The 27,172-nt window shown below is 52.3% G+C and overlaps 1 protein-coding gene across 1 annotated transcript in view; it reads left to right on the forward strand.

The window, feature by feature from the left end:
- Nucleotides 1-257: 257 nt before the first annotated feature.
- Nucleotides 258-27,172, forward strand: part of GRIK3 (glutamate ionotropic receptor kainate type subunit 3) — a 105,461-nt gene continuing 78,546 nt past the window's right edge. The window contains exon 1 of the mRNA XM_032132384.1: nucleotides 258-590. Within this exon, the coding sequence (XP_031988275.1) occupies nucleotides 476-590 (115 nt within the window). The 5' untranslated portion in view covers nucleotides 258-475. The remainder of the gene's footprint in view (nucleotides 591-27,172) is intronic.

The raw sequence follows: 27,172 nt of genomic DNA on the forward strand, positions 1-27,172 counted from the left end.
CCCTCGCCCCGGGGGAGCGGGCGGGTGCCGGTGCGTGCCGGGCTGTGTGTCGGGGTGTCAGCGGTGTGTCAGTGTGTCGGGGTGTGTGTCGGGGGTGTGTGTCAGGGGGTGTGAGTGTGTCGGTGTGTGCACGCTCCACTCCGGGGCTTTGCGCGAGCCGCGCATCAGCGGTAGGAGGGGACAGAGCCGCTCCTGGGGCGCACCGGCAGCCCCGGCTCCGCAGGTGCCGCCCGACCGGCACCGGCACCGCACGGCTCGGCCCGGCTCGGCTCGGCCCGGCGCGGAATAAACGGCCGGAGCTGTGGGCTCGGCGCGGCTGCCGCGGGACGGGCCGGCGCGGCCGCTCTAAGATGTGCCATGAGCCGCCCGGCCCCGGCGCCGAGCGGCCGCTCCGCCTGAGCCCCGGGCAGCAGCCGCCCGCGTCCCCGCTGCCCCTGGGGCCGTAGGGCCGCGCCGGCCCGCGCCCTCCCCAACGATGCCCCATCTCTGGCCGGCGCTTTGCCGCGTCCTCTGGGAATACTGGGCAGCGCTCTTGGTCGGCGGCTTCTGGGGACAGAGCTCGCACGGGATGCCGCATGTCATCCGGATCGGTAAGGGCCGGCGGCGGCGGGAGAACTTCGGGGCCGGGGCGGAGAACGCGCTGCCCCGGGGCCGCGGCGGGGGATGCGGTACCGGGGCTGCGGGATGCGCTGTCCGATGCCGGGGCGGAGGTTCCCCCGGCGAAGGATGCCCTGGCCGGGGCTGGGGACGCTTCGCCTGGTGCCGGGGCGGAAGGTGCCGGCGGCGCGGCGAGGCGGGGGCTGTGCCCCAGAACGGATCGGGCAGCGCTCTCGGTGAGAGCAGCCGCCCCGGGCACGGTGCGATGGGGGTGCTGCGCACCTTGCGACGAGGAGAGGAGAATGCTGTACCTCCGGAGAGTGGGGTGCTGATTCCCCGGAGAAGGGGAATGCTTTGCTCCCGGAGAGGACGAATGCTTTTCCTCTGGAGAGGGAGGATGCTGAACCCCCAAAGACGAGGGATGCCGAGCACCCAGAGAGGGGGGATGTTGATTCCCTGGAGAAGGATGATTTTTGGTCACAGAGATGGGGGATGCCGAGCCCCCGGAGCGGGGGGATGCTGAGCTTGTGACGAGGAGGGCTGCGGTACCCGGTGTGAGGAGGGGTGTTGAGCCTGCTGCAATAGGGTGCTGTGCAGAGGTGCTTTGACCCAGGGCTGAATGTGCCCGGCACAAGGGACAGACAGCCCGGGGGGGCCCACGGAACCGAGTCCCGCTGCCTGGAGGATGCCAGTGGACTGGCTCCACTGCAGCTGTTGCTTAGAACCAGGCGTGTTTCATTAAATTGCTGAGGTTCTGGGGAAAATTAATTTTTAATAATGTTACATAAAGTAATTGCACAGATAACATCCTGGGAATGAGTCTGCGATCTTTCTTTTTCTAATTAAACGAGATACTTGTTTTAATCATGTCATGTAAAGAACAGCACTGATTTCTGTTACATCCCATGCACTTTGCCATTGGTACACATTCCTAGGGATTTGCTGTCTGCCCACTAAAAATTATAAGGACGGGTTTACCTGCCTTTTCAGGGATCAAATTTTAACTCAGAGAAACCAGTGAAAACTGAATGGATTTGTGAATATTTTAAACTGGAAAAAATGGGTCTTACTTATCCCAGTGCAACTGCACAGCAGCAATATGAAAGCCAGAAAGAGAAAAATGCTGGTCCTGAGGGACAGGTGCTTTTTGAAGTGAAACACTGTCACCTCCAACACGGCTTGGAGTGGCTGCATGGCCCAGAGTGTCTCATGGACAAGGGCCTGATTCCTGCAGTGTGAGCATCTGGTCTCCCCCAGACTTCTGTGAATGGGGCGCTCCAGGCAGATGTTGTCCCGTGCACATCTTAGTGCCAGAAATATTGGTGGAAAAGGTTAATGGATCTGCCTCCGGGGCCTTGGGCCCTAGCGGCTGATGAACTTTCACTAGAGCCAAGCTTCTTAGTATGCTCAGCCTCCGCCTGGAACAGCTGGAAATGTTTTGTGCGATAGAAACCCACTCCCAGGAAGGCTCCGTTGCTGCTGACAGGGCGCGCTGGGCTTCGCCAGTCCCGCTGCAGGAGCGGAGAGGAGGCGTCCTACTGTGTGAGCCCCCCCTCGTCTGTCACCAGCCTGTTCCCACCAAGAGCACCGCAGTGCTGTGGCGGAGTTTCCCTTCCCGACAGGTCCCAGGGCTCAGATCCCCATCGTGACCGTGAGCGGGGGGGCTGTCGCAGCTGGGCTGCTGGGCTGGCAGCTCCTCCTGCTTTCGGCTTGGCAGCAGCGGGCCTGATTCTTGGTGGGCAGACTCGGCTGCTGGCAGGCTGGCCCTCCGAGGAGGCGGGCGAGGGGCAGCTGCAGCTGTGGCAGATGCTCGCGGGGGAACGGGCTGAGGCCGCTGGGGCTGGCGGGTGCTCAGACTCCCGGGAATACTCGCGTGGCTCATGGGGCGGATATTCAGGCTCAGGAGTGTCCCTGGGGCTCTGTGGAGATGTTTAGTCTCTCAGTGCCTCAGTTGTCCTGAAAATGGATTTTCTAGGCAAGGCTCAAAGCAATTGCACGAAAGGACATAGTCCTCAAGGCAGAGACTGCTGCCAGCCCTCCACGGAAGCACTTGGGTCTGCTGCAGCTCTGCTCCCCTTCACCGGGCAGGCGGGTGGGCAGGCAGGAAGGCAGGGATGGAGGCAGGCAGGGGGGGGTGGAGGCAGGCGGGCAGGAAGGGAGGAAGGGCTGCCCGCTGCAGGAGCACACTGCCAGCACTGCCGTGCCTTCCACAGGAACGGTCTCGCTTTACCTGCTGAGAAATCCCACAACGGTCAGCCCCTCATCGAGCTACCTTCTTGATCATTAAAATAAGAAAAGTAAAATATAAGAAAAGGGCTTTAATCGGGGCTGCAGGGAGATCTATGTTTACCTTCTCTCTCAGCTAAAGCTGGCATCATTTTGTGACCTCTTTTTCAGCCCACTGAAAAACTGCAGCTTCTTGCCCTGCATTAATTTGTGCAAAGCTGCCCTGGCTTTCAAGTAATTATTTTAATTATTAGGTTATGCCAAGAAGTGGAGAAAACTTAAGTAACTATTGGTTTAGCACTGAAAATCAAACCAGAGAGAAAGCAGGTAACTTCTCAAAGCTCTCTTTTTTTCCCCTGTGAAGCTGAGTACTAAAATAAATACAGGGAGAGATATCTAAGAAAGGGAAGGAAAAGCCAAAAGCGCTTTCTCTCACCAGTAAAATATAAATATTTAATCTACACATCTAAACATAATCTATACATGCACTCGTACAAAGAAAATCTGTGCCTTGTTACTGGATGGGTTTTTAAAGCAGGAGTTTGTAGCTGAAGCTTATTCAACAGCTGCTCGGTTATTACGCAATCTGTTAAATATTTGAAAATGCCGTATCAGAAACACCATCCAGAGCTGCTCCAAGTGCTCAATTCGGCTCCGAGTTACTCCGGAATAGAGACAGATAAGGGCAGTGGTGTGAGGAGTTGCCCCGTGTTTACACCCGGTGACGGAGCCTGCGCTGCCGCCAGTCCTCACTGCGGCTGAGCTCCGGGAGATTACACCTGGCATGACGAGCTGCACGGAGCAGCTGAGTACTTGCAATATCGTGCCCCTCGTATCTAGAAGCAGTGAGAGCGAGGTGATTACGGTACCGTAGAGAGCCCATTTGCCTAACCTTTCACTTGGATTAAAAAGCGGTAGTAGCACCCTTCAACGCGACAGACGAGAGCTTGATGCCATTTTGCAGAGCTGATGGCACCGTCCCTAACAAAGCAGGGCGGGATGACTGGAATCGGTGGCGCAGGTGGAGCAGGACTGGCGGCTCCAGCAGACCCATTCCAGGCACCTCTGCTTTGCTGAAGCATCCTCAGAAATTACTCCGAGTGACTATTTTGATGGATGATGTGTTAGCGAGACACACGTGCGGATCAGATGCCAATGGGTTGAGATCAGTAAATTGGAAAGGACAGACCCCCGACACCAGCCAGGCAGCGGAAGCTGGATGTTGGGATTCCCGGGTGGGTTTGCACTCAGGTGCTGCTGAGAAGGTGACACCGCTGCCATCACTGCCCTTGGCCACCTACTGCTGCCAGGAGTGCAGCTGATGTGGTGCCTGCCCCCGCCGTGGGCAGGAGGACAGGAGGGTCCCAGCCCACCCTGCCCTTGGGTCATCCCAACCCCAGCTGTGTGCTCCCCTTGCCCCTCTGCAGGAGGAGTGTGCTGGGCCAGGGAATGAGTTCATTTTCCTTGCTATATTTTAAAAGGCATCTCCTCCACTTTTGTGCCAGTTTTTTTGCTAAGGTTCTATTCCTGCTGATATTTGTGGCAATAATCCCGCCTCAAGCATGTCTGACAGTCCCACTGCTGTATCTCTGTAGTCGTTGTGAGCAGGATCAGTCTTCAGCAAAGCTTTTAAACAAACAATCCCGCATGAGGAATTTATCGGATTTTATTTCTTGTAGTGTCTTTCTAAGCTGTATTTGTGTAGAGAAGGGGTCAGAGCATTGATTGTTTGTATGATTTGCAAGTAACACAGAAAATACAATCAAATTGGAGTCTGTGAGAGAAAAATATCATTGATTATTTTATATAAATACATAGAAAACAAATTCTGTGGATAATTATCCTGCTCTATGTGACTGACTTTTCTGAAGCTTATTATGCCTGTCAGGAATTTTATTTTGAAACCACCTTCCCACACTCTGCAAATGAAGTTGTATTTTTAAAAATAAAGGCAGAAACAGGCTTTTCCAGGCTGAAAAGGCAGCACCCAGGGGCTGGGAGCTGCACAGCCATGGGGACATGAATGCTGGAGTGGGAATCCTCAGAAAGGCAGCTCAAGGGTTTTTCTGCTCAGCTTGTGCCTGGTGACCAGAGTAGCTAGTGTTCTTTGGGGAGGCTGGCAGGATGGCACAGCGTTGGATGACACCAGGGTGTTTTTAAATCACTCTATTGCCCTTGTAGCTTCTCCTGCATTCCCTTGGGCATTTCTGTGACCATGCACCCACTGCTCAAGCATTTAATGGTTGATAAAGTTATTTCAGGTCATGAGACGTTTTGTGTGTCAGATAACACATTCTGGTAATTTCAGCAGGATAGGAGGGCGGCAGTGTAAATTGTTTGGTGGTAATTAATTCTGAATACATTTGAATAACAATGTTAACTCTTTATCGCAGAATAGTCCGATTATTTGATCTTGGCGTTCTCTTGAGAACATCATACAGGAAATGAAGATCAAACCACAAACCAGGAGAGAATAGACTCTCATTTATCACAAGGCAGGAGAGACACCAAACCAGACAGCTCAGTGCTGGGCTGCTGCCTCGGGGCACATGGACAGCCCTCGGGCTGGAGGCAGCAGGGTGTGTGCACAGCTTGAGGGGTGAAGGAGCCTTGGGTGGGCTTGTTGTGCGCGGAGAGAGGTGGATGCACATACTTGGCACCGAGACACACTGACACACCCTGGGGCACGCTGACACACACCGGGACACACAGACACACACCGGGGCACACTGACACACACCAGGACACACAGACACACACCGGGGCACACTGATACATCCTGGGACACACAGACACACACCGGGACACACTGACACACACTGGGGCACACAGACACACACCGGGGCACACTGACACACCCTGGGACACACTGACACACACCGGGACACACAGACACACACTGGGACACACAGACACACACTGGGACACACTGACACACACCGGGGCACACACAGACACACACCGGGACACACTGACACACCCTGGGGCACACTGACACACACCGGGGCACACTGACACACCCTGGGACACACAGACACACACCGGGGCACACAGACACACCCTGGGACACACAGACACACACTGGGACACACAGACACACACCGGGACACACTGACACACACCGGGACACACAGACACACACCGGGGCACACTGACACACCCTGGGACACACTGACACACACTGGGACACACAGACACACACTGACACACCCTGGGACACACTGACACACCCTGGGACACACTGACACACACCGGGGCACACTGACACACACCGGGACACACTGACACACCCTGGGACACACTGACACACACCGGGACACACAGACACACACCGGGGCACACTGACACACCCTGGGACACACTGACACACCCTGGGACACACAGACACACCTTGGGACACACTGACACACACTGGGACACACTGACACACCCTGGGACACACTGACACACACCGGGACACACTGACACACACCGGGACACACTGACACACCCTGGGACACACTGACACACACCGGGACACACAGACACACACTGGGACACACAGACACACACCGGGACACACTGACACACACCGGGACACACAGACACACCCTGGGACACACTGACACACCCTGGGACACACTGACACACACCGGGACACACAGACACACACCGGGACACACTGACACACCCTGGGACACACTGACACACCCTGGGACACACAGACACACACCGGGGCACACTGACACACACCGGGACACACAGACACACCCTGGGACACACTGACACACACCGGGACACACAGACACACCCTGGGACACACTGACACACACCGGGACACACAGACACACACTGGGACACACTGACACACACCGGGGCACACACAGACACATACTGGGACACACAGACACACCCTGGGACACACTGACACACACCGGGGCACACTGACACACACCGGGGCACACTGACACACCCTGGGACACACTGACACACACCGGGACACACTGACACACCCTGGGACACACTGGCACACACCGGGGCACACTGACACACACCGGGGCACACTGACACACACCGGGACACACAGACACACACTGGGGCACACTGACACACACCGGGACACACAGACACACACTGGGGCACACTGACACACCCTGGGGCACACACAGACACACACTGGGACACACTGACACACACCGGGACACACAGACACACTGGGACACACAGACACATGCGTCTGTGGCATGGGAGCTGCCTCTTGTGCTGCAGTGTCATGTCTGGTTTTATCACCAGCAGGTGCAAATCCACCTCTATGAACTTAATCTCTCCATCTCTGATGTTTTTATTAATGAAACTAAGCAGCGGTTGATGTAAGGAAAAGGTTCCTGTAAAGCCTGCACGGCGCAGCCACGCACAGAGCGACGCTAAAGCCATTCTGTCTCCAGCAAAGCTGGGTCCGTTTTTTCCCGGAAAACGAAGTGCTCCTTGGGTACAGAGGAGCAATTTCACGGAACTAGCACTCCTAAAGGAAGTTCAGCTTTGCCGCCTGTCGCGATATGCCGCTGGCGCCCAGCCGGGCCCCGCATCGGCAGAGGGCACTGCCCCGCCGCGCTCCCGCCGCCCTCCTCCCGGCCCAGCCTCCAGCACGGATCTCCCGGCACTTGCACGGCGCCGCTGTGCCAGAAGAGCTGCGATGCTGGAGTCTCTCGTGGAGACACGGTATCAAACACGCCCGGCGCGCTGTTTGTAGCCGGCATTAAGCCTCCTAATCCAGTGTAATGTGCGCCTCCACCAGTTTCGTCGTCTCCTTCCCCTCCTTTTGGCTGCAGCTTTAACGCGATGCTTTTCCCTTTGCACACCAGAAGACGGGCGTAAAAGTCTCTGGGAAAGGCAGATAGCGAGTTGAAAGCACCAGAACCATGGGCGAGGTGGGATAGAGGCAAATACTGAGAAGAACTGAGGGCTGAAAGAGAGGATAAGAACTGCTCTACGGCGGTGCTGCTGGAGGGAATAGATGTGGAACAGGAGAGCTGTGCCTCTTGGATATTCCAGCTCCGTTTGCCAGGCAGGGATTGCTGCAGTTTGGGCTGATGCAGAGGGGATTCAGATGGGATGGGGGTTCATGCATTGATACATTGATTTGTGTTATTAACAGCGAAAACAGGGATAATGTGCTGCCATTTACCACTTGTAATAAAGACTAAAATAGATGCAGGTCCTTAGCACAATCGAGAGCTCTTAAAGCAGGTGGAGAGCTCAGCTCATTGCTTTGTCTTTGCTCCTCCACCAGCTTTTCTTTGTGGTTGCCTTTGTTAACCCCTTCTGCCTCCTCTCACCCCCTCGCTGTGCTGCCCCCAGGGAACCCACAGCTTCACTGCTCAGTTTTGCACTATGAGACTCTCACCATGTCAGCGTTACCTGGGTCCTTGTGCTTTTAATCTGCAGTGAGACACTGAGCATGAATACACAAATAGGGATGTGACTGCTCTGTTATTTCTGGCAGGGAGGATCATCAGGGAAACGTCGTTCAGCTGCAAACGGCTGAGGAGAGCGTGGGGTACCCCTGCGTCAGAGGCAACCCCAGCGCTGCTCTGAGCTTCCCCCACACTGCTCAGCTCTGCAGCACCGGCAGGAAGAGAGGGAAGCAGACACCAGCCGTTGGTGAGAACGGCCACCACACTGTATCTGTATTATTTAATATTTCAGTCCAGGGACCTCGTTAGACTTTGGCTTTTTTGCTGTGCCCCAGCCAACAAGCAGCACCTCTCTGTGCTCTCAGATTCATAGAATAAAAATCAGAACTGGGAAGTAGTAAGGGAGCAACTGGCACATTCTGTATCAGCTTGTTGTGCCTGGGACATTCAGCACAGCAGCGTGACCTGGAAAGCAGCAGGAAGGACTGGGCTTCCAAAGGCATGGATCATGTGAGTGTGTTCAGAGAAGTTTTTAAGCAGACAGATAAACCAGCTAATACCAAAGGCACAAAACAAAGACTTAAAATTACATAAGTGTTCAGATAAGTGCTTGAATTTGGGCCTTGCACTTTGCTCATCATTCTGGAAATGGCACTGGGGATCCCCTCTGAGGGGTACCCAGCTCCCCTGGGACTAGAGCACTCACTGTTAAACAGGCTTTTGAGACAGACTTCAATTTCTTCCTTGGCTCTTGCAAGCAGCAGCTTTAGGAGTAGCAGTGGTGTCCCTGTAGCAGATCGGTGGAAATGGTGGTTCCTACCTCCAGTAAGGACTGGGATGAGGCCATTGACTGCTCTGACAGAGGCCACTGGGCACTCATCAGCTGGTAATGACACCTGATGGCTACAGCATGTCTTTTGTTCAGACTGGGGACTTGGAGGTGAACAGACCAGATCTCTGAACTCACCAGCTCCCAGGTGAGTAAGAACGTACGTCATTCCCAAAATAACAGAGCTGGTACTGCAGAATCCAAACTCGATTAGAGACGTGGAAGTGTACGGTGAGAGAACCAGCATCGCCGTGGGCGACTTCCCCCCACTCTAATGAATAGACGGCTGTCAGCTCGTACTTTTCTCCCAGGAGGAAGCAGTAAATAAAATCTGGTATAACCCACAAATTTAGCTGAGTTATGGCTGTCTATTGGGACTGAAGTGTTAGACTTGTTGGTTAGTTTTGCAGTGAATTCAAAGCACTCTGAGCGAAGTCACAGCAGTGATTTTAAATTCCACCCCCTGTGAGACACCATGCCTGCCTGGGCACATGGGCTGAGGGGGCTTTTTCCTGGCTGCAGCAGAAGTTTTGTCTTGGGAGCAGGGTGGATTTTGTTCTGAATGGAGCAAACAGCCACAGCACCTGCTCAGTAGAGGATACAAGGCTGGATGTCATAGAATCCCAGAATGGTTTGGGTTGGAAGGGACATCAAAGCTCATCTCATTCCACCCCCCTGCCATGGGCAGGGACATTTTCCACTAGACCAGGTTGATCTAAGCCCTGTCCAGCCTGGCCTTGGACACCTCCAGGGATGGGGCTGATGTATCCCTGGAGGTCTGTCAGATCACCCTGCCCACTGCTGGCACGCTGCGCTCCGCAGAAACAGCCCCTTGGCCACACGAGGGAGAGCCTTGGGAAAGACACCAGTCCTTTAGCACTGCAGAACTCTAGGATGATGTCCTTTGATTGGATGTGCAGCAAGAGGTACATCATGATTAACTTTAAAAGCTTAAGCTTTTTCTTTGCCTGTGTGAGACAGATTTATAATATTTTCTCTTTCTTTTTTAATGCTGGATTCTTAGTGCAGACAGCGATTTATTGAATAATCAATCTCCTTATCTATGTAATACATTCAGGTGATCCATCAATGCCAGATAATCAATCCAGCTCAGGATTTTAAGTGTATATATGTATACTTGTATATATATGTTCCTCCTGCACTGTTGTCAGGCCAAGTAATGTCTCCCTTTCTGTGCTCCTTTTCCAGTGACTTTTGTTTATGGTGTGTAAAAGAAACCCCCGACGTTATATTACACCTTGTAAGTTTTACGGTACTTGAGAGGTTTATGCGCTATGAATGTAAAGGGCAATGCAATAACGCAAAGGGCACTGAGACATTTTTAAGCGCAGAAGGATATACACGGAGCTGAGGAGATAAATCTGGGCGGATAATCGTCCCACTGTGTCTCTCCTATTTATGAGAGGAAAAGACATTCACTGCAAATCATGCTTCAGGTCACTTGTGCCCTGGTCTCTGCTCTGCGCTGCATTATTGGCTGCTTTAACTGCTCTTAATGTGCTTTGGGATCTCTGCCCTGGTTCAGAGCTCTGTCCAGGCCCAGTGGAGGGGGCTCAGCCCAGGTGTGATGTGATTTCCCATCACCTGGGTGGTACATTGGTCTTGTGCAGCTCAAGGACTGGGGTGCATGGAAGATGACGCGTCTGTCCTCCGTGAGCTGGGAAAGGGCTGAGCTAGAGAAAGAACCGTAGGAGGAAGGAAGAGGAGTCACAGTTGCCAAGTCTGAAGCTTATGGGTGGTTAACTGGGGAAGAGGAGCCTGAGTGCAGCCTCCCACAGTCTGGGTGTTCGCTGCTGGAGTTTGAGCTGCGCAGGAAACTGTTCCGAGAATAGGTCTGGGAACTTCAGCAAACACTGTTCATATGAGGAGAGGAACTTCTCGGGGCAGTTTGCTCTTATTAGATGTCTGAAACAATCAAGCCATGAATCCCTCTCAAATGTGAATATTCAGAATTCAGCATTTGCAATTAGCAGTAGAATTGGAGACAAAATGCCATTACTTTCAGAGGTCAAGATAAGTTGTATACAAAGGTCATTGTTCCATGTGCTTCATTCAAAATCCAATTTGTTTTGTGGGCTCACGATGGCAGAAACACTGATGATTTTGCTATTGCCACATGTTCGGTACTTTCTGTGCAGGAAAAGATTTTGCCTTAATTACTTTCAGTTTTAACTGTCTGGCACAGAGACAGGATTTTCCTGATTTGAACCATCTCATCAGAAGTTGAGAACCTAACTGAGATGGAAAACCTCGCGATGTGGCAGAGCCCCTTGGAGTTCCCAGGAGCAGGAGCTTATGGCCGGTGTCCTGCAGCTCTCCAGAATGTCCCTGGGATGGGAGGAGGGGAGAGGAAGCTGCAGGAGAATCCTCTGAACCCATGTCCCTCCCATCCAAACGGTTCTGCACATCCCAGCACCTCCTGCAGCTCCAGGTGGCATCACTGGTGCCATTTGTTTCAGCAGTAATGCCCATTACCATTTTAAGCTGAACCAGGGACCTGTAAAAAGGAGGTTCTTGGTTTAAATCTCTGGTCTATAAAATCTTAAAGACCTGCTCTTCCTTTATAGGGAAAGAAAACCATTTTCTTCCTCATTTTATGCACTTTTCTTCTTGCGAATTTTTATTTCTGCAAAAGCAATTTTTGTCATCTTCGCTTAGACGAAATTCAAAGCAAGACCCTGGATGTTTTGCTTCAGGGTGGCGTCTCATCTTGGCTCACAATATTTGAATGGAAACAGGATCTGTAGTTTTCTTTCCTATTCATCTACATCACAGCGAAAGGGTTGTCCGGAATGGGTGTTGCAAGATCTTAGATAAAGCCAATAATATTTTTTGAAATGTAGGGCTTGCCCCTGCACAGTTTACCAAATTCCCTTTAGGTTAAAATTTCAAATGAAGTGTTGAATACAGGGAATGTTCAATTCTTTGAGCAGCTACTTTCTACCCTGTGGTGTATTCCAATAGCCAGAACTGACTTTGGATGTGTGCCCATCTATCTACAAAGGATCAGTTAAAAAAATAGTTAGAGCCATCTTCACTTAATTTTCTTAGATATTAATGCAGTGGTTTCTATTTGAGGAACGTTTTCTCTTCTGCAGTGTAACTTCATCTATGAAATGTGGCAATTTCAATTGCTGGATCCATTTCCTCCAGCTGGAGGAAGAGCAATGGCACACAGCACCCGGAATCCAGCCTGAGCTGCAGATCCCCCCTCTTTACACCATGGATTTGCATTTACTTTTAGAATATTTCGGAGGCAATTCGCACCTAGTTGACTGTCACTCACTTTCCTTCTCTCTCTTACTCCAAGGATCACACACAGAGGCTTGGTGTGAAGAAACAACTCATCCTTATGGATGAGCCACAACCAAACCCCATGATCCTTCCTCAGGGCTGAACCTGGCAGGTGTGACCTGCCCTGGAGTGCTCCCTAAACATCAGCCCTGGGCCCCTGGCACAGCCACTCCCTCTATGACTTTCATCTCAGATGCTGAACTCCCCTCCTCATCCCCAGGCCTCAAAAGAGGGAAGAGATGATCACAGTTGAAATCCTGAACAAGCTGTACTTCCTGGTATTTTAAGAAAATTCTGAATTTTAAGAAAATTCAGAGTTTCCTCAGCAGCTGGATGGGATTTTTGCTTATCACCAGTGCTTGGGAACAGAATCCTCAGAATGTTCCTGGCTTCCTAAAGATGCTGTGAGATGCCACCAGGCTGGGTGACAGCAGTGGTGACACTGATCACCCACACTGACCTCACCACCACAGGCAAAGGAGTTTACACGGAAGTTTCCCCCCAGCCTGGTGACCATCGATATTTAGTGCTGGCCCAGGCACCTGGTCTCTATATTCTGACTGTGTTATTAAGGTCATTCCATGTGCTTACACGACTCTTTGTGCTTTGTGAGTGTTTGTGGGGAAACCAATTTCCATATGAATTATGGAAGTTGATACCAACAGGACTGTAATTCGTAAATTGTTCTGACAGCAACATTTTGTAACAGAACACAGGGAAATCAGGGTAATAAAACTTGCCATTAAGGGAGTGGACTTGTGAGTCCTAGAAAGAATTCTTGTCCAAGGATTATTTATGATCATTGCACACCAAAATGTGTTTTTGCATTTTTATTGCTGGCAAATTACTTGTAAACCCACCAGGGAGCTAATGATTTTTCCTCCGAGGCCATGCAGCTTCATTTTGGTTTATATATATCCATTTCTGTGACCAGTTAAGCCGTCACTTTTGATTTATAATAACAATAATTATTTCAAAATAGCCCGGGTGTTAAAGGGTTAACTGTCCTTTGATTCCAGCTGTCAAAATCTACAGGACAGTGATTCCAGAGGAGAATGGCTGGTGGTGTCTGGGCAGGTTTTCCCCGGATCGCTGTAATGGTGCTAACTACCTCTAATGGAGAGCACGGATTATTTATGTTCTTCTGCAGCTTCTCATTAATTTTTCAGAGCACCTGCTTGAAGAGTTCCGACTTCTTGGCTTCTTCACTAGTGTTACCTGTTCAACAGTGTGGAGCACTGGAGGTGACACTTCAGAAAGGAGCATTTCGGTTCAGGCTGCTCTACAGGGGGAGAACAGGAGCAGGAAGCTCCAGGCAAGAATGTGGGAGCAGGGGCAAGATTTTGGCGAGGTTTTAGTCTCCCCAGAAGGGCTGGCTGGTGCAGGGGCTCAGTGCCCTGAGCCTGCCAGGAGTCCCATCGCCCAGGGCTGGTTGCCAGCGCTGAGCTGTCCTGGACACCCTCCGGGGTAGTCCAGCTGTCCCAGCCCCCGGCACACAGAGGCTTTTCCAGCCCCGCATCACTGAGGGGTTCCTGTGCCCAGAGCCTCCGGTGCAGCCATCCCTGCTCCTGCTCCCACCCTGTCAGCCTGAGCTCAGCTGTGCCACCCGTTATGTCCTGTCCCCCAAATGCCATGGGTGCCTCCGTGCCACTTTACAGGACAGCCGCTTTTACCCACTCCCTCCTCGGGATGCTCTGGTCATTCACAGCAGGAACACCGCAGCTGCAGGGAGCAGCAGGGAGCTCAAAATCAGCCTTACAAAGTTTAACGGAGCCCTAAATTATTCCTTGCCGTGGCTTCCAGGGTGATGACACCTCTTTTTTGTGATGTGCAACCTTGGACAGACTTTCCTGGTGCAACAGAGGCAAAAGATGCCTCCAAGGATGACTCAGTGGTGCTCATCCACCGTTGTCATTCCAGCTGGCATTCCCTGGGAACAAGTAGCAAATGGATGGAGATGTTTGTTAGGTTTTGGGGGTCATGGAATGTTTGTACTTTCATTATCAAAGTCAGTAATGACTAATTGCATTTTTGATCGTAACAGAGGAGTTTGTTAGAGCCACATTTCCTTTATGGATTTTCAAAGCCTTATTTTTAGAGAAATATTTTTTGATCTATTGTTGGCTCCTGTTCTGCTCTATTACAGACTCCCTGCATGACTTTGAACAAATGACTTTGCTCTTCTGTGCCTTAATTCCGTACTTGTAAAATAGGGCTGAGCATACTCCCAGCTTCTCTGGGCTGTGGGAATGGGAACGGTTTAAAGCCTGCAGATGTCAGTAGCCGAGCTTGCCACACCCAGCAGGATCTTTGAGGCAGAACAAACAGATATGAGCAGGCACAACCCTATTACCAGTGAAATACTGAGATTATAACCCGGGCCTCTCTGACTGGAGCAATTCTGGGAAAAATGAGAATATCCTAAATACACTTAACTGCTTATTTAATGTAGATTTTAGAAGTTATTTATCGAAATTTAGCAACTGTTTACTCAATCTGGGACTGGAAAGCCTTTAAAACATACTCTTAATAATCCCTTCGTATTTAACTAATGTACAATAGCGTGTGCTATTACATCGCAATTACATCCTATTTGAGACACTTAATTAAAAGGGAGGCTGTAATAAGCTCCCGATGGTTTGGCTCCTCAGCCAGACCCACACGATGCAGGATTTTGCCTGTCAGCGGGTGCCAAACGCATCCAGGAATGACACGGTGGCAGCGTGGAGCCGGTCCCTGGGTCTGTGTGGGGCTGGGTGTGTGTGGGGCTGGGTCTGTGTGGGGCAGGGTCTGTGTGGGGCTGGGTCTGTGTGGGGCTGGGTCTGTGTGGGGCTGGTCCATTCGGGGCTGGGTCTATGTGAGGCTGAGTCTGTGTGAGGCCGAGTCTGTGTGAGGCTGGTCCCTGTGAGGCAGGGTCTGCGTGGGGCTGGGTGTGTGTGGGGCAGGGTCTGTGTGGGGCAGGGTGTGTGTGGGGCTGGGTGTGTGTGGGGCTGGGTGTGTGTGGGGCTGGGTGTGTGTGGGGCTGGGTCTGTGTGGGGCAGGGTGTGTGTGGGGCTGGGTCTGTGTGGGGCAGGGTGTGTGTGGGGCTGGGTGTGTGTGGGGCTGGGTCTGTGTGGGGCTGGGTGTGTGTGGGGCTGGGTGTGTGTGGGGCTGGGTCTGTGTGGGGCTGGGTGTGTGTGTGGCTGGGTCTGTGTGGGGCTGGGTGTGTGTGGGGCTGGGTGTGTGTGTGGCTGGGTCTGTGTGGGGCTGGGTCTGTGTGGGGCTGGGTGTGTGTGGGGCTGGGTCTGTGTGGGGCAGGGTGTGTGTGGGGCTGGGTGTGTGTGGGGCTGGGTGTGTGTGGGGCTGGGTCTGTGTGGGGCAGGGTGTGTGTGGGGCTGGGTCTGTGTGGGGCAGGGTGTGTGTGGGGCTGGGTCTGTGTGGGGCTGGGTGTGTGTGTGGCTGGGTCTGTGTGGGGCAGGGTGTGTGTGGGGCTGGGTCTGTGTGGGGCTGGGTGTGTGTGGGGCTGGGTCTGTGTGGGGCAGGGTCTGTGTGGGGCTGGGTGTGTGTGGGGCTGGGTGTGTGTGGGGCTGGGTCTGTGTGGGGCAGGGTGTGTGTGGGGCAGGGTCTGTGTGGGGCAGGGTCTGTGTGGGGCTGGGTCTGTGTGGGGCTGGGTGTGTGTGTGGCTGGGTCTGTGTGGGGCAGGGTGTGTGTGGGGCTGGGTCTGTGTGGGGCTGGGTGTGTGTGGGGCTGGGTCTGTGTGGGGCAGGGTCTGTGTGGGGCTGGGTGTGTGTGGGGCTGGGTGTGTGTGGGGCTGGGTCTGTGTGGGGCAGGGTCTGTGTGGGGCTGGGTCTGTGTGGGGCTGGGTGTGTGTGGGGCTGGTCCATTCGGGGCTGGGTCTATGTGAGGCCGAGTCTGTGTGAGGCCGAGTCTGTGTGAGGCCGGTCCCTGTGAGGCCGGTCCCTGTGGGGCTGGGTCTGTGTGGGGCTGGGTGTGTGTGGGGCTGGGTGTGTGTGGGGCTGGGTGTGTGTGGGGCTGGGTCTGTGTGAGGCCGAGTCTGTGTGAGGCCGGTCCCTGTGAGGCCGGTCCCTGTGAGGCCGGTCCCTGTGGGGCAGGGTGTGTGTGGGGCTGGTCCATTTGGAGCTGGGTCTGTGTGGGGCTGGATCAGCAGGGTGATGACCCAAGAGGGCTCTCAGGCCTTGGGGATCGCTCCTACTCCATATGGGTTGGCTTCAGTCCCGGGATGCTCTGGGAGAGAGGTTGGGCCATGTTTAGTTTCCGCTTCTGGATTCCAGAGCTCCCCAGGACTGGAATGTCACTGCAAGGTCTAGGGTGCTCTTCAGAAGCAGCTGCCCATCACAGCAGCTCTGGCTTCATCGCTGCCATGGGAATCAGCACCAGGCCCTTCCCTGCAGGGGCCCCCTCCAGCTTTGACCAGAAGTTCTGATGTGGAGGAGCAGCCTTGGAAAGTGCACCAAGGCCGAAATACTGCCTGATGTTTGTGGGAACCCTGGAAATCCTGCACTGCTGCCTCCCTGCTGGGTGTCTGAGCAGCACATGGTCTGCCCTGCTCTGCCCTGGTCTCTCCCACAGCTGGGAATCATAAATCTGGCACACAGTACCATGCTGGTATGATAATCCTGCTCCGTGCCAGGCTGTCACAGGCAGGCTCCATGGAAGAGCTCTCGGACATCTGTCTGCAGCCAGCTGCTTGCCATCCCACCAAGTGACTGCTCTGCCTTTCTCAAATAAAAAATAATAATCCAAGCCCCCTTTAATTCTGTTTGAAATCAGAATTGACAACAGCTTTGTGCTCACTCAATGGCAGGATATGAAATTAATTTGTATAAGTTATTTTTTTGCTTTTAATTTATCAGCCTGAGATTCAAAACCAAGGAACACAGGGAGGAATGAGGAATGCTTGAATCTTTCAGGGGTGGAGCTTGTTTATCCAACTGCTTAAATATAGCTCTTAATTGTGTGGCTGATCCTACAGTACAGGGAAAGGAAGGCAGGATAAGAGATCCTTCTGCTCCCTGGGTCACTGTCCAAGCCCTCACTGTGGTGCCTGTGCAGCCCCTCAGGGGTAGCAAACCCCAGAGCGAACCAAACACTTCTCCTACAGAGAACTGATAAAACAAGTACAGAGGGATCTGTGTGTGGCAGCTCTTAGGGTTTTGCAGGGGATTTCAAGGCCAGCCCCGGTTTATGAGCTGCCCATGAACCCAGTGCACAGTGTCTCATAAAAATCCCATTTTCCCCTCTCAGCTCTGCAGTCGTATTTAGTTTGCAGTCTAAGTCTAATAAGAGGATCAACGGAGGTTTTGGCAGGGAACGGTGCCAGTCCGGAGAGCGGTGACCGACGCAGCCACATATTGGCTGCAGAAGGGAAACCCGGGGTGGCAGCCCTTCCCTCCCAGCCATGGGCCAGAGGAAGCTGTTCCCTGGGATTTTGGCTAGGAAAGGAAGGATGCTTCAAAGTGAAAGGGAAACAGAAACCTCGGTGTGGTTTTTGTTGTTCCAACTGCTTTAAAATGATGTTTAGATTTCATGTATTGGTAATTACAAACACTTGGGTGGTATTTAATGCCAGCCACTGATGGATGCACTATAATCCTATAGAGAGAGAACACGTTTGTTTTCTGAGGCTAACTCCATACAATCTGTTATTGTGTGATGTTGAATACTTTGAGGGTTGGTGCCTTTCAGTGTTGAGCATAAAAGCCAGGCCTCCCCGACAATAACCTCCATTAATCAGGCTTCCCCAGTCCGCAAGCCTCGGAGACTGCGATGTCTTCTTTGTACACCAAAGCTTGCCGGGATTCCACAGTGAAAAACCTCCCACCGATCTCCTGCTCTTTCATTTTTCCTTTATTTGGTTTAAATGGGAAAATATCCTCCCAGTACAGCTCCCACTGCTTTAGCTGCATCGCCACACATTTCTTTTAAACTAACCGACAGCTTATGGTGAGAAGGAGAAGCAGCTGCAAATTGCTGGGAGCACGGAAACTTCACTTCCAGAGGATTCAGCTCCTTTTGTTTTCCACAAGAGCTGTTGAGTGCTCAGAGCTTTAAAAAATACGGCCACTCATTCAGGGTCCTGAAACATGGATTCAGGGGAGAGGTGTTCTGCAGGCTTTCCAGAGAGCTGGAAGCAGGAATGAAGATCCTCCAGAGCCCCACTGTCTGCTGTACTCGGCTACATTTCCACAAACTCCCATGGGAACTGAAATTTTGGTGCTTCAGCTCAAGTTTTCATCTCTGTTGGAGTCCTCAGCTGTGCTGTTCGATACGTCCCAAACTCCCCAACTCCTCTGAGCGAATGGGAATGACAAAATGCAGGATCACTCCAAAGTGAGCCTGCTTTTATTTACGTGCTGAAGTATGCCGGGGCTTTCAGAGCCACGTCCCGAGTGGAATCACTGCAGTGGCAGGGCCGGGCTGAGCTGGGACAGCAGCCGTGCACTGAAGAGAATGGGAATTCTGGGCGAGAGGGAGCAGGACCACAGGGCTGGGGAAGGAGGTGTTGGTCACCTGGCTGAGAAAGGGGGTTTGAGGAGAGCAGACGGTGCCCCAGGGCGGCGCATCCTTTTTCTCTTGGGCAGCTCCAGTGGGGGTGCGCAGCGTCCCAGCTTGGCCAAGAGAGCACAGCCAAGCCCCTGCGGTCAGCCAGCTGGCCAGATTCCTTCAGAGCAGGAGAGGAGATGGGTTTGTGGTGCTCCTTGGGGAGAAGTGCCCTCCACAGTGATTTAAAGCACTTTGGAAAAAGCCAAAAACAAGCAAGAAAAGCCAACCAAACTTGGACTGCAGCTGGACACTTTGGTCTTGAGCAGTGTGTAACCTTGACCTCATCCAAGCTGTATTTTCCTCCTGAAGTCAGTCCCTGCCTGTCCTTGAGGGGCAGTTTCTCAATGGAGAAAAGACTCCTCTGAGCTGCCAGCCAAAATAAACCTAATTGTTGCATTGTGTCTGAGCAACTCTGAAAGTTGCCAGTAACAGCTATCTCAGACCATCAAAATCAACATAATTTTAGTCTTAATTGCTAAGTATTGCTGTAGAAAGACTGGTTGTCTTTCTGCTCCAAGTCTTCACAGTTGCTCTCCCAGGTTTCAAGATGCAGCGAAAGTTTTTGGGTTGTTTTTTTTTTTCACACTACGTTTCAAATGCTTCATTGTCAAACTGGTTAAAAGCCCTTATTTATAAAATGTGTGCGTCTCTTTCAGCTTAACTGAAAAGGCATTAAAATAACTGCAGCTGTGGAAAGAATAATTACAGCGAGATTTTGTCAAGGACTCTCTTGTCTGATGTTGCCATCTGTGACATGGTGAATGCAAAGATCATTTGAAACATAGGCGGTTAATGTAGAGAATAATTTCAGAGCTTTCGATATTTATGGTAAATTATTTAACTTTATTGTTTGGTTTTATGGCCTCATTATTCCGTGTCGTAAGGATCTCTGCTTTTTGTGTTGTTCTGCACTTCAATTTCCACTTTGTGAAGAAAAGTACCCTGCAGTAAAAGTAACATTTCACACATTTCAGAAATGTTTCAAGGAGACATCATACTAATCAGGTTATTTTCATGCACCTAAATATCATCCTTGATGCCTTTTAAAAAAAATCTGCAGAGAAAGATCTTATTGACCAGGTGTTAATAGTCAGTCCTTCAGGCATGGGCAGTGACAGGGGCTGGTAAACACCACATTGTTGCATTAATTTTCTTCTGTCTCTTAGAATATCGTTTCTGAGACTCCCTCTGAGAGGACATTGCTGCATTATTTCCTTCAACAACCCCCGACAGGCCGAATTAGGAACAGACTGTCGCACTGGAAATGAGTAGTTGGCTGCCAGAGACACAGAGAAGGGGACTTGGCTTCCCTGAGACTGGCTGCTCTGTACACAGGGCTCACGCTGGAGCCAAGTTCATGTGCTCACTAGTCAAATGAGGGCAGGCTGTGGGGTGGCTCCTGCGTGGGCACTGCTTGGCTCCCCGTGCTCCTCCAGCTCCGGCTGTGTGTGCTCCCATGTCCCCTGCACGTCCTGCCCCTTATCAAGGTGGGGAAAACACCCGTGTGAGTGTTTCCCTCATATGCCCAGGGTGCAACTCCCCCACTCAGCTCTGAGCACGGTGTGAGCAATTGTTTCCAAGGAAGGTGATTCCAGGAGACTGCGATGGGGTGAGGGTCACCCTGGGTACAGCACCCACTGTGCCTGTTCCTCGCTGGGGCTCCTTACTGCAAACCAGCCCCTCAAGCCTTACTGGGTAGTCCAGGGAATGGTGCTGCTCACAGAGGATGAGGTTTGCTCCTTCTGGGGAACTTAACGTGGCTCCATCTGAAAAGCATCCACCAGAATTCCCTCGGAGGTGCTGCAAGCACACCTTTAACAGCACTGTGGAGCACAGCAAGTGCCTCCATCAGCCTTCCCTGCTCTTGAAGTGCTTCCACAAGCCCAAGGATACCTGAGACAGCCCAGCAGAAGTATTTTGTCTGATGTGAACTTTTCAGTGGGGTTGTCTTTCTGACAGCTGAGGGCAGCAGCTCCATTGTGTGGTGGCTGTCCTGGGCAGCCACTTTGTAGAATGAGGAACAGAGTTTGGGAGGGATTAGGAGTCACCTGTCTGTCCCTGCAGAAGAGTCTCTTCCCACCAGCCTGCCTTCTGCACCAACTGTGTGTGCCCTCTGCAGCTGTGCAATATCTGGATCTCTGTCTGGCTCTGTCCATGCTAAGGAGGCAGGGGCACCACAGCCAGAACACCAGAACAGCTCCACCTTCTCCATGGACCACTGGGGAGGGGCACGGCTGCACTGGGAAGAAGCACAGCCGCTCCAGCCAGGAGCTCTGCCCTGCAGATACATGTTTGTCTCCAGGAGATTATTGTGGGCAGATCTGGAAACCATCTGAGGGGGCTGAAATGCTGCAGGAGATGGGAGGGGAAGGTCGGGAGCCCGGGGTGCATAGATGTGCAGCAGCAAGTGTGCAGAAACTCGAGCTTAGTGCAGCCAACAGGGCAGAGGAGGCAAATCCAGTTGCTGTGGGCCTACTACAAAGGGATCTAAATTGAGAACAAATGTGTAGGTCAGGGACTAGTAGATAAGAAATCAGGTAACGTTTATTTTCCTATCCATAATACAGACCTGAGGCAATTCCCTGTTTGCCCTCAGCCATCCAGGGGCACAAGAACCCCTCAGGAGGTTCTCCTGAGCGTCACTTCCCACCTCAGGCTGTACTGGAGGCTTTGCCACATTTAGCTCAATCTTTCACATTTCTGTACCTAAAATTAGACGCCGTGCTCCATCCCTGCCCTCCTGGAGTTCCCAGCTCTAGGGAGGTCGATGCGCAAATGTCTGCATGCACATGAAGAAATATTTAAAGAACAACATTTGCAGACCCCTGGAAGCCAGACACTGCCAGGTGTTCCTTTATTTAGAGGAAAAGTGAGTTTGTGTACGCAGGTGGTTTATGCTTTTTAGTAAATTTTGGTAATTTGTCTATCCCTGGTAACTTGCTTTGCAAAACAATGCAGCTGATTTCAGAAACAAATGAAGCAAATGGATTCAGAACTGTGCAGCTGATAAAATACAGGCAGTAGTCAGGACAAAACGGTTCCCCACTAGCTACTTTTCCTTCCCTCTGAGCAGCGATGGTTTCTAAGCAGTAGCATCTCAGAGAGTGAGAGTTCCCTGTCCAACTCAGTCCCAAGTGGAACAGGAACCTGGTCCTGCAGGGCTCAAGTCTCACCAGGATGGGGGTTAGGAGCCAAAAAACACCAGTGGGAACAGGAAAACTCTGGAGCTCCAAGACAGCCTCAGGTATTGACAGCAGGAGCATCATCTTTGGGATTCCTGGTTCCTGAAAGACTGACTGTTTTAGTGACGGGAATGTAAAGGCCCCAGAAATCTCTCCATGCAGTGACGTCATCCAATGGGATTTCTCTTGCTCTGCATTGTTCAGGGCATGCGAGGCAAAAGCCTTCCCCCTTTGCCAGCAGTTCTTTGGACAGATGGACACAGAAGCCAGGAGCCAGTCATGGTTCCTCACCCTGAAAGGCTCTTTCCTGCAGCCTCATGGTTTGCGTATATAAGAAAAGCCTGTGCAGGGTTTGCTTTGGCCCTGAGGAGGTGGAGCAGGAGGGACAATGGTGAAGGCAGGCACCAGGTGAAGCACATGGTGACAAGGGCCAAGTTGGCTCTGTCCAACTGCTGCACGTAGGAGACAAGGTCAGAAACTTTCCCACACCCTCATTTTGCATCCTGAACGGAGGTTTGTTCGCAGCCACTGTCTCAGCCCACGAGGTACCACTGGCTGGTTTTGACACGATCCCATTTAAAGCTCTGAGAGGCAAAGCCTTTCTCCAGGGATCCCAGAGCTGCGGGTCTCTGCCAGCAGCATCGACTCCCTTTGTCCATACGTTTCTTTTCCCCATGCATAAAGGCACAGATGGCCAAGCCCTGGAGACAGGCACCCGAGGTTTGCAAGGGCACGTGCGCGCTGGGTGTGCGTGTGAATGCACACTTGTCTGAGCAGAGCCCGGAGCCTGCGCTTGCTGCTGCCACTGCAAAAGGAACTACCCAAAGCGCCAGAGCTGGTGCTGCGCTGGTGCCGGCCCACAGGGAGTCCTCCAGCTCAGTACAGCTGCAGTGAACGGTGTGTGCAGAAATCCCAGTGTGTGGTAGCCAATACTCATCACATGCACTGAGGTCCTTGGACCTGAAAAACAGATACTAGGAAAAAGCTTCTGCTCTGCCGTTCCTGGATGTGGCTGCAGCAGGCCTGCTGTCATCAACACTGAAGGAGGTTAAAAATTTCAGGTACTTCTGTTCTCTCTGTGACTTTGTAGCTTGACACAATGGGAGCTGGTAGGGCAATGGAATCAGACAGCTCTGAAACAGCCCTTGAAATACCAACCGGCCAAAGTGAAGCTCTACACCACATCCATCTGCAACGGGGCAGTGGAACAGAGAGGTGCAGGAGGACATTCGTGCCACCTGTGGGCTCACGTTCTGCCTGTGGACATTTACAGCAGGAGCGCAGGGGATGAGCAGGACAGTGCTGCCAAAACAACACATGGACATAGGACTGTCCGAAGCCTGTGCCACCTCTGCCTCCCTGCCCCAGCTGCTGCACAGCCCTCACACATGGACAGAATTCCCAATGCTACACCACAGTCAGGGAATCCATGCCAGCAGAAACTGGGGCTGCTGGCCCAGTTACCACCAAAAACAGGCAGGAAAAAACTCTGCACTCACTCGTAAGCAAAGAGTCCTCATGCTCTTTGGTTTCTTTTCCTCTGGCTCTCATACTTGTTAACTCAAATTAACATTCATAATGCAGAAGCCATTGGAACATGCCTTCCAGACTCACAGCCATTCCTGTTATGGTCAGGATTAATCACATGGGATAATTAGAGTATTAAATGAAATAATTATAACATTATGACTCTAATAACCAAATTCATGGATATTAGCTTCTGAGAAAAGACAAATAGAGGAACCAGAGAAGTTTCGATGGATGCCTCTAGCTGCATTTTTTTACTTTGCATTTTTGACTTAAAATTCCCAAACATCTCCCACACTGAGACAACTCCCTGTAATCTGAAAGGGCAAGGTAGGGTTGGAGCTATGGGGCTGGTGGCAAGAGGGGCTCCTGCAGAATGTCCACAATGTTTGCTGCTGCAGAAAGCTGAGCATCCCAGGACCAAGGAGTGGTGAGGACCCTGACTGCCCCTGCACCAAAAAGCCCCAGGGCTGGGCATCCTGGAGGGGAGACAGAGTTGCTGGAATGGTGGAGCTGGTACCTACAGAAAGATTTGCTTGTGTGGCAGTGCCAGTGCTCCTGCCCTGCTCTCCAGCTCCACCACCTCCTGCCAGCTAGGAAACGCTTGGCAGGTCCGGCTGGAGGCCAGGTCCAAGCTCAGCCAGCTCAGCTCCATGGGACACCAGGCTCTGGCAGCATCTCCTGGCCCCAGGCATTACCTCCTCTGAGAAAATGGAGATTTCCTCTGCCTCAAGGATGTGATTATCGTATCTGACAGAGCCCTGAGTGCAGCCAGGCTTAGCTTGTCCTACAGGACAGCTGCTGTCCTCCAGGGATCCAAACCCTGATGGTCAGGGCTCCTCGGAGCCCAGGAGGTTTCTGAGGCTCTAATGTATGCTCAGTCTCTCTCCTATATTCTGTGTCGTGCTACAGAGGAATAAATGAATTCATTAAAGAATTACGCAATTGCAAATGTTTAAAAATACCAAGTACGTACATTTCTGAGAGCCTACACAGCACAGCCCTGTGAGGGGCTGGATGGGGATTGGCACATGTTCTCAGGGAAGGGAACGGAAAGTGCTGCTGGGAATGCAAACTCGGGTGCTCAGTGCTCTGCAAACAGCACAGGCAGGGCACTAAAAATGCAGAGAAATCTAAAATACACAGACTAAGCAATGTCATCTTTTCAACAAGCGATATTAATTCTAGATAATAAATTGGGATTTTTATCATATGATTCCTGGATGATTTAGAGTACAGCCAGATTTATATTAATATTGAATATTTCTTCTCTCAGGAGACAAAAGAGACAGCTCCTTTTGGTACCTGGAAGCAGTTCTCATGATCTGGGGAAGGAATCATCTCAGTGTGAACTACTACTAAGCCATACTCCATATATAACCTGGTATCTCCATTTGCAGTCTACATATGCCAGTCGAAGTTTTAGTATCACTCAGTTCCAAAAAGAGACAAGACTAGGGGAGCAGTTACACATCAGAGCATGCTGCACATGTCCAGGCTCCCATGGGCCCTGGCACTCTGTGCCACACACCCCATGTCCCTGCACACACTGGCTCAGTGCACACCCCTGCAACAGCCTCGGCTTTGTAGTGATGTGCCATTCTTGAGTCCCCTGCCTGAAGAATACATTACACCACTTTAATTCCAGATTTTCTTCATAATATTAAAGGATTAGAATTTTTTGCAGAGTTCTGACAAAGCAGTCAAAATCCAGTTGCAAATGCTCTGCTGTTTATTGATAGCTCCATAATACAGGCGAGGTAGGATGCCAGACAGCTGCATTTCCTGGCATTTAAAAAGAATTCACTGTAATGTATTGTAATGCATTAGCATAATAATTGGTAAGCATTCGCAGATGAATAGTTTACTGACTGATAGATTTTGTACAGAAACTGTGAAGGTTACATGGAGGGTGAAAACATTTCACTGTGTCAATGAACATACTTAATTTTTCTGGAAGTGCTATTTAAATTGTGCGGCGCTGGGACATTAGCATAACAAAGACACAACGCACGAGTTTGTGCCGTAATAGGGAACACTGCCCTGCCGGGCTGCGGCAGGTGACCCGTGAAAGATGGGGCTGGGGGTCTTCCCAAACCCGGCCGCCGGCACGGTCAGAGGCGCGGCTGCAGCTGCGGCTCCTCCTGTCCTTCCACTTCTCCCTCCTGTCCCAGCGCTTCTCCCTCCTGTCCTTCCACTTCTCCCTCCTGTCCCAGCCCTTCTCCCTCCTGTCCCTGCGCTTCTCCCTCCTGTCCCAGCCCTTCTCCCTCCTGTCCTTCCACTTCTCTCTCCTGTCCCAGCCCTTCTCCCTCCTGTCCTTCCACTTCTCCCTCCTGTCCCAGCCCTTCTCCCTCCTGTCCCTGCGCTTCTCCCTCCTGTCCCAGCGCTTCTCCCTCCTGTCCTTCCACTTCTCCCTCCTGTCCCAGCCCTTCTCCCTCCTGTCCCAGCGCTTCTCCCTCCTGTCCTTCCACTTCTCCCTCCTGTCCCAGCCCTTCTCCCTCCTGTCCCAGCCCTTCTCCCTCCTGTCCCTGCGCTTCTCCCTCCTCTCCCAGCGCTTCTCCCTCCTGTCCCAGCCCTTCTCCCTCCTGTCCCAGCCCTTCTCCCTCCTGTCCTTCCACTTCTCCCTCCTGTCCCAGCCCTTCTCCCTCCTGTCCCTGCGCTTCTCCCTCCTCTCCCAGCGCTTCTCCCTCCTGTCCCAGCCCTTCTCCCTCCTGTCCCTGCGCTTCTCCCTCCTGTCCTTCCACTTCTCCCTCCTGTCCCAGCCCTTCTCCCTCCTGTCCCTGCGCGGCTCCTCTCCTCACCAGCACGGGTCAGCTCCCCCCTGCTTTGCTGTACCGGGTGACAGCGTTTGGGTCCTCGTTCGCTCCAAGTCTGACGAGCAGCGGCTGACGGAGCTGGGGGGGGGCTCAGCCGGGAGAAAAAGAGGCTCGAGGGGACCTTCTCACTCTCTAAAACTCCCTGGCAGGGGGGTGGGGCCAGGCGGGGATCAGCCTCTGCTCCCAGGGAACAGGGACAGGACGAGTGGAAATGGCCTCAAGTTGTGCCAGAGGAGGCTCAGGTTGGACATCAGCAGGAATTTCTCCATGGAAAGGGTGGTCTGGCCTTGGAAGGGGCTGCCCAGGGAGGTCTGGAGTCCCCATCCTGGAGGTGTCCAAGGAAGGCCTGGACGTGGCACTCAATGCTCTGGGTTGGTGACAAGGCAGGGATCGGACACAGGTTGGACTCGATGCTCTTGGAGGGCTTTTCCAACCTCAGCCATTCTAGGATTCTGTACTGGTACGTGGCAGTGGGCTGGGCAGTGCTCCGTGCTCGGCGGCGGCCCGTGGTCCTGACCCCTCTCCCTATGGGTCATCACAGCTCCTCTCCCATGTCCCCAGAGCCACCAAAACTTCATTCTCCAGAGCTAAGCTGTGGAGCCCTAGAGTGGGGCAGGTGCAGGACCAAGCAGAGCAGAGGAAGGTGAGCAGCACCAGGAGGGTTGGGCTCAGGGGAAGAGGAAAGATGCAGAGAAGCAGCTTTTAAATATACATGAAGTGCCGTGTGTGTGTCTGGGCTGTTCC

This window comes from Corvus moneduloides, chromosome 23 (assembly GCF_009650955.1).
Source record: "Corvus moneduloides isolate bCorMon1 chromosome 23, bCorMon1.pri, whole genome shotgun sequence".
In the NCBI taxonomy this organism is placed as follows: Eukaryota; Metazoa; Chordata; class Aves; order Passeriformes; family Corvidae; genus Corvus; species Corvus moneduloides.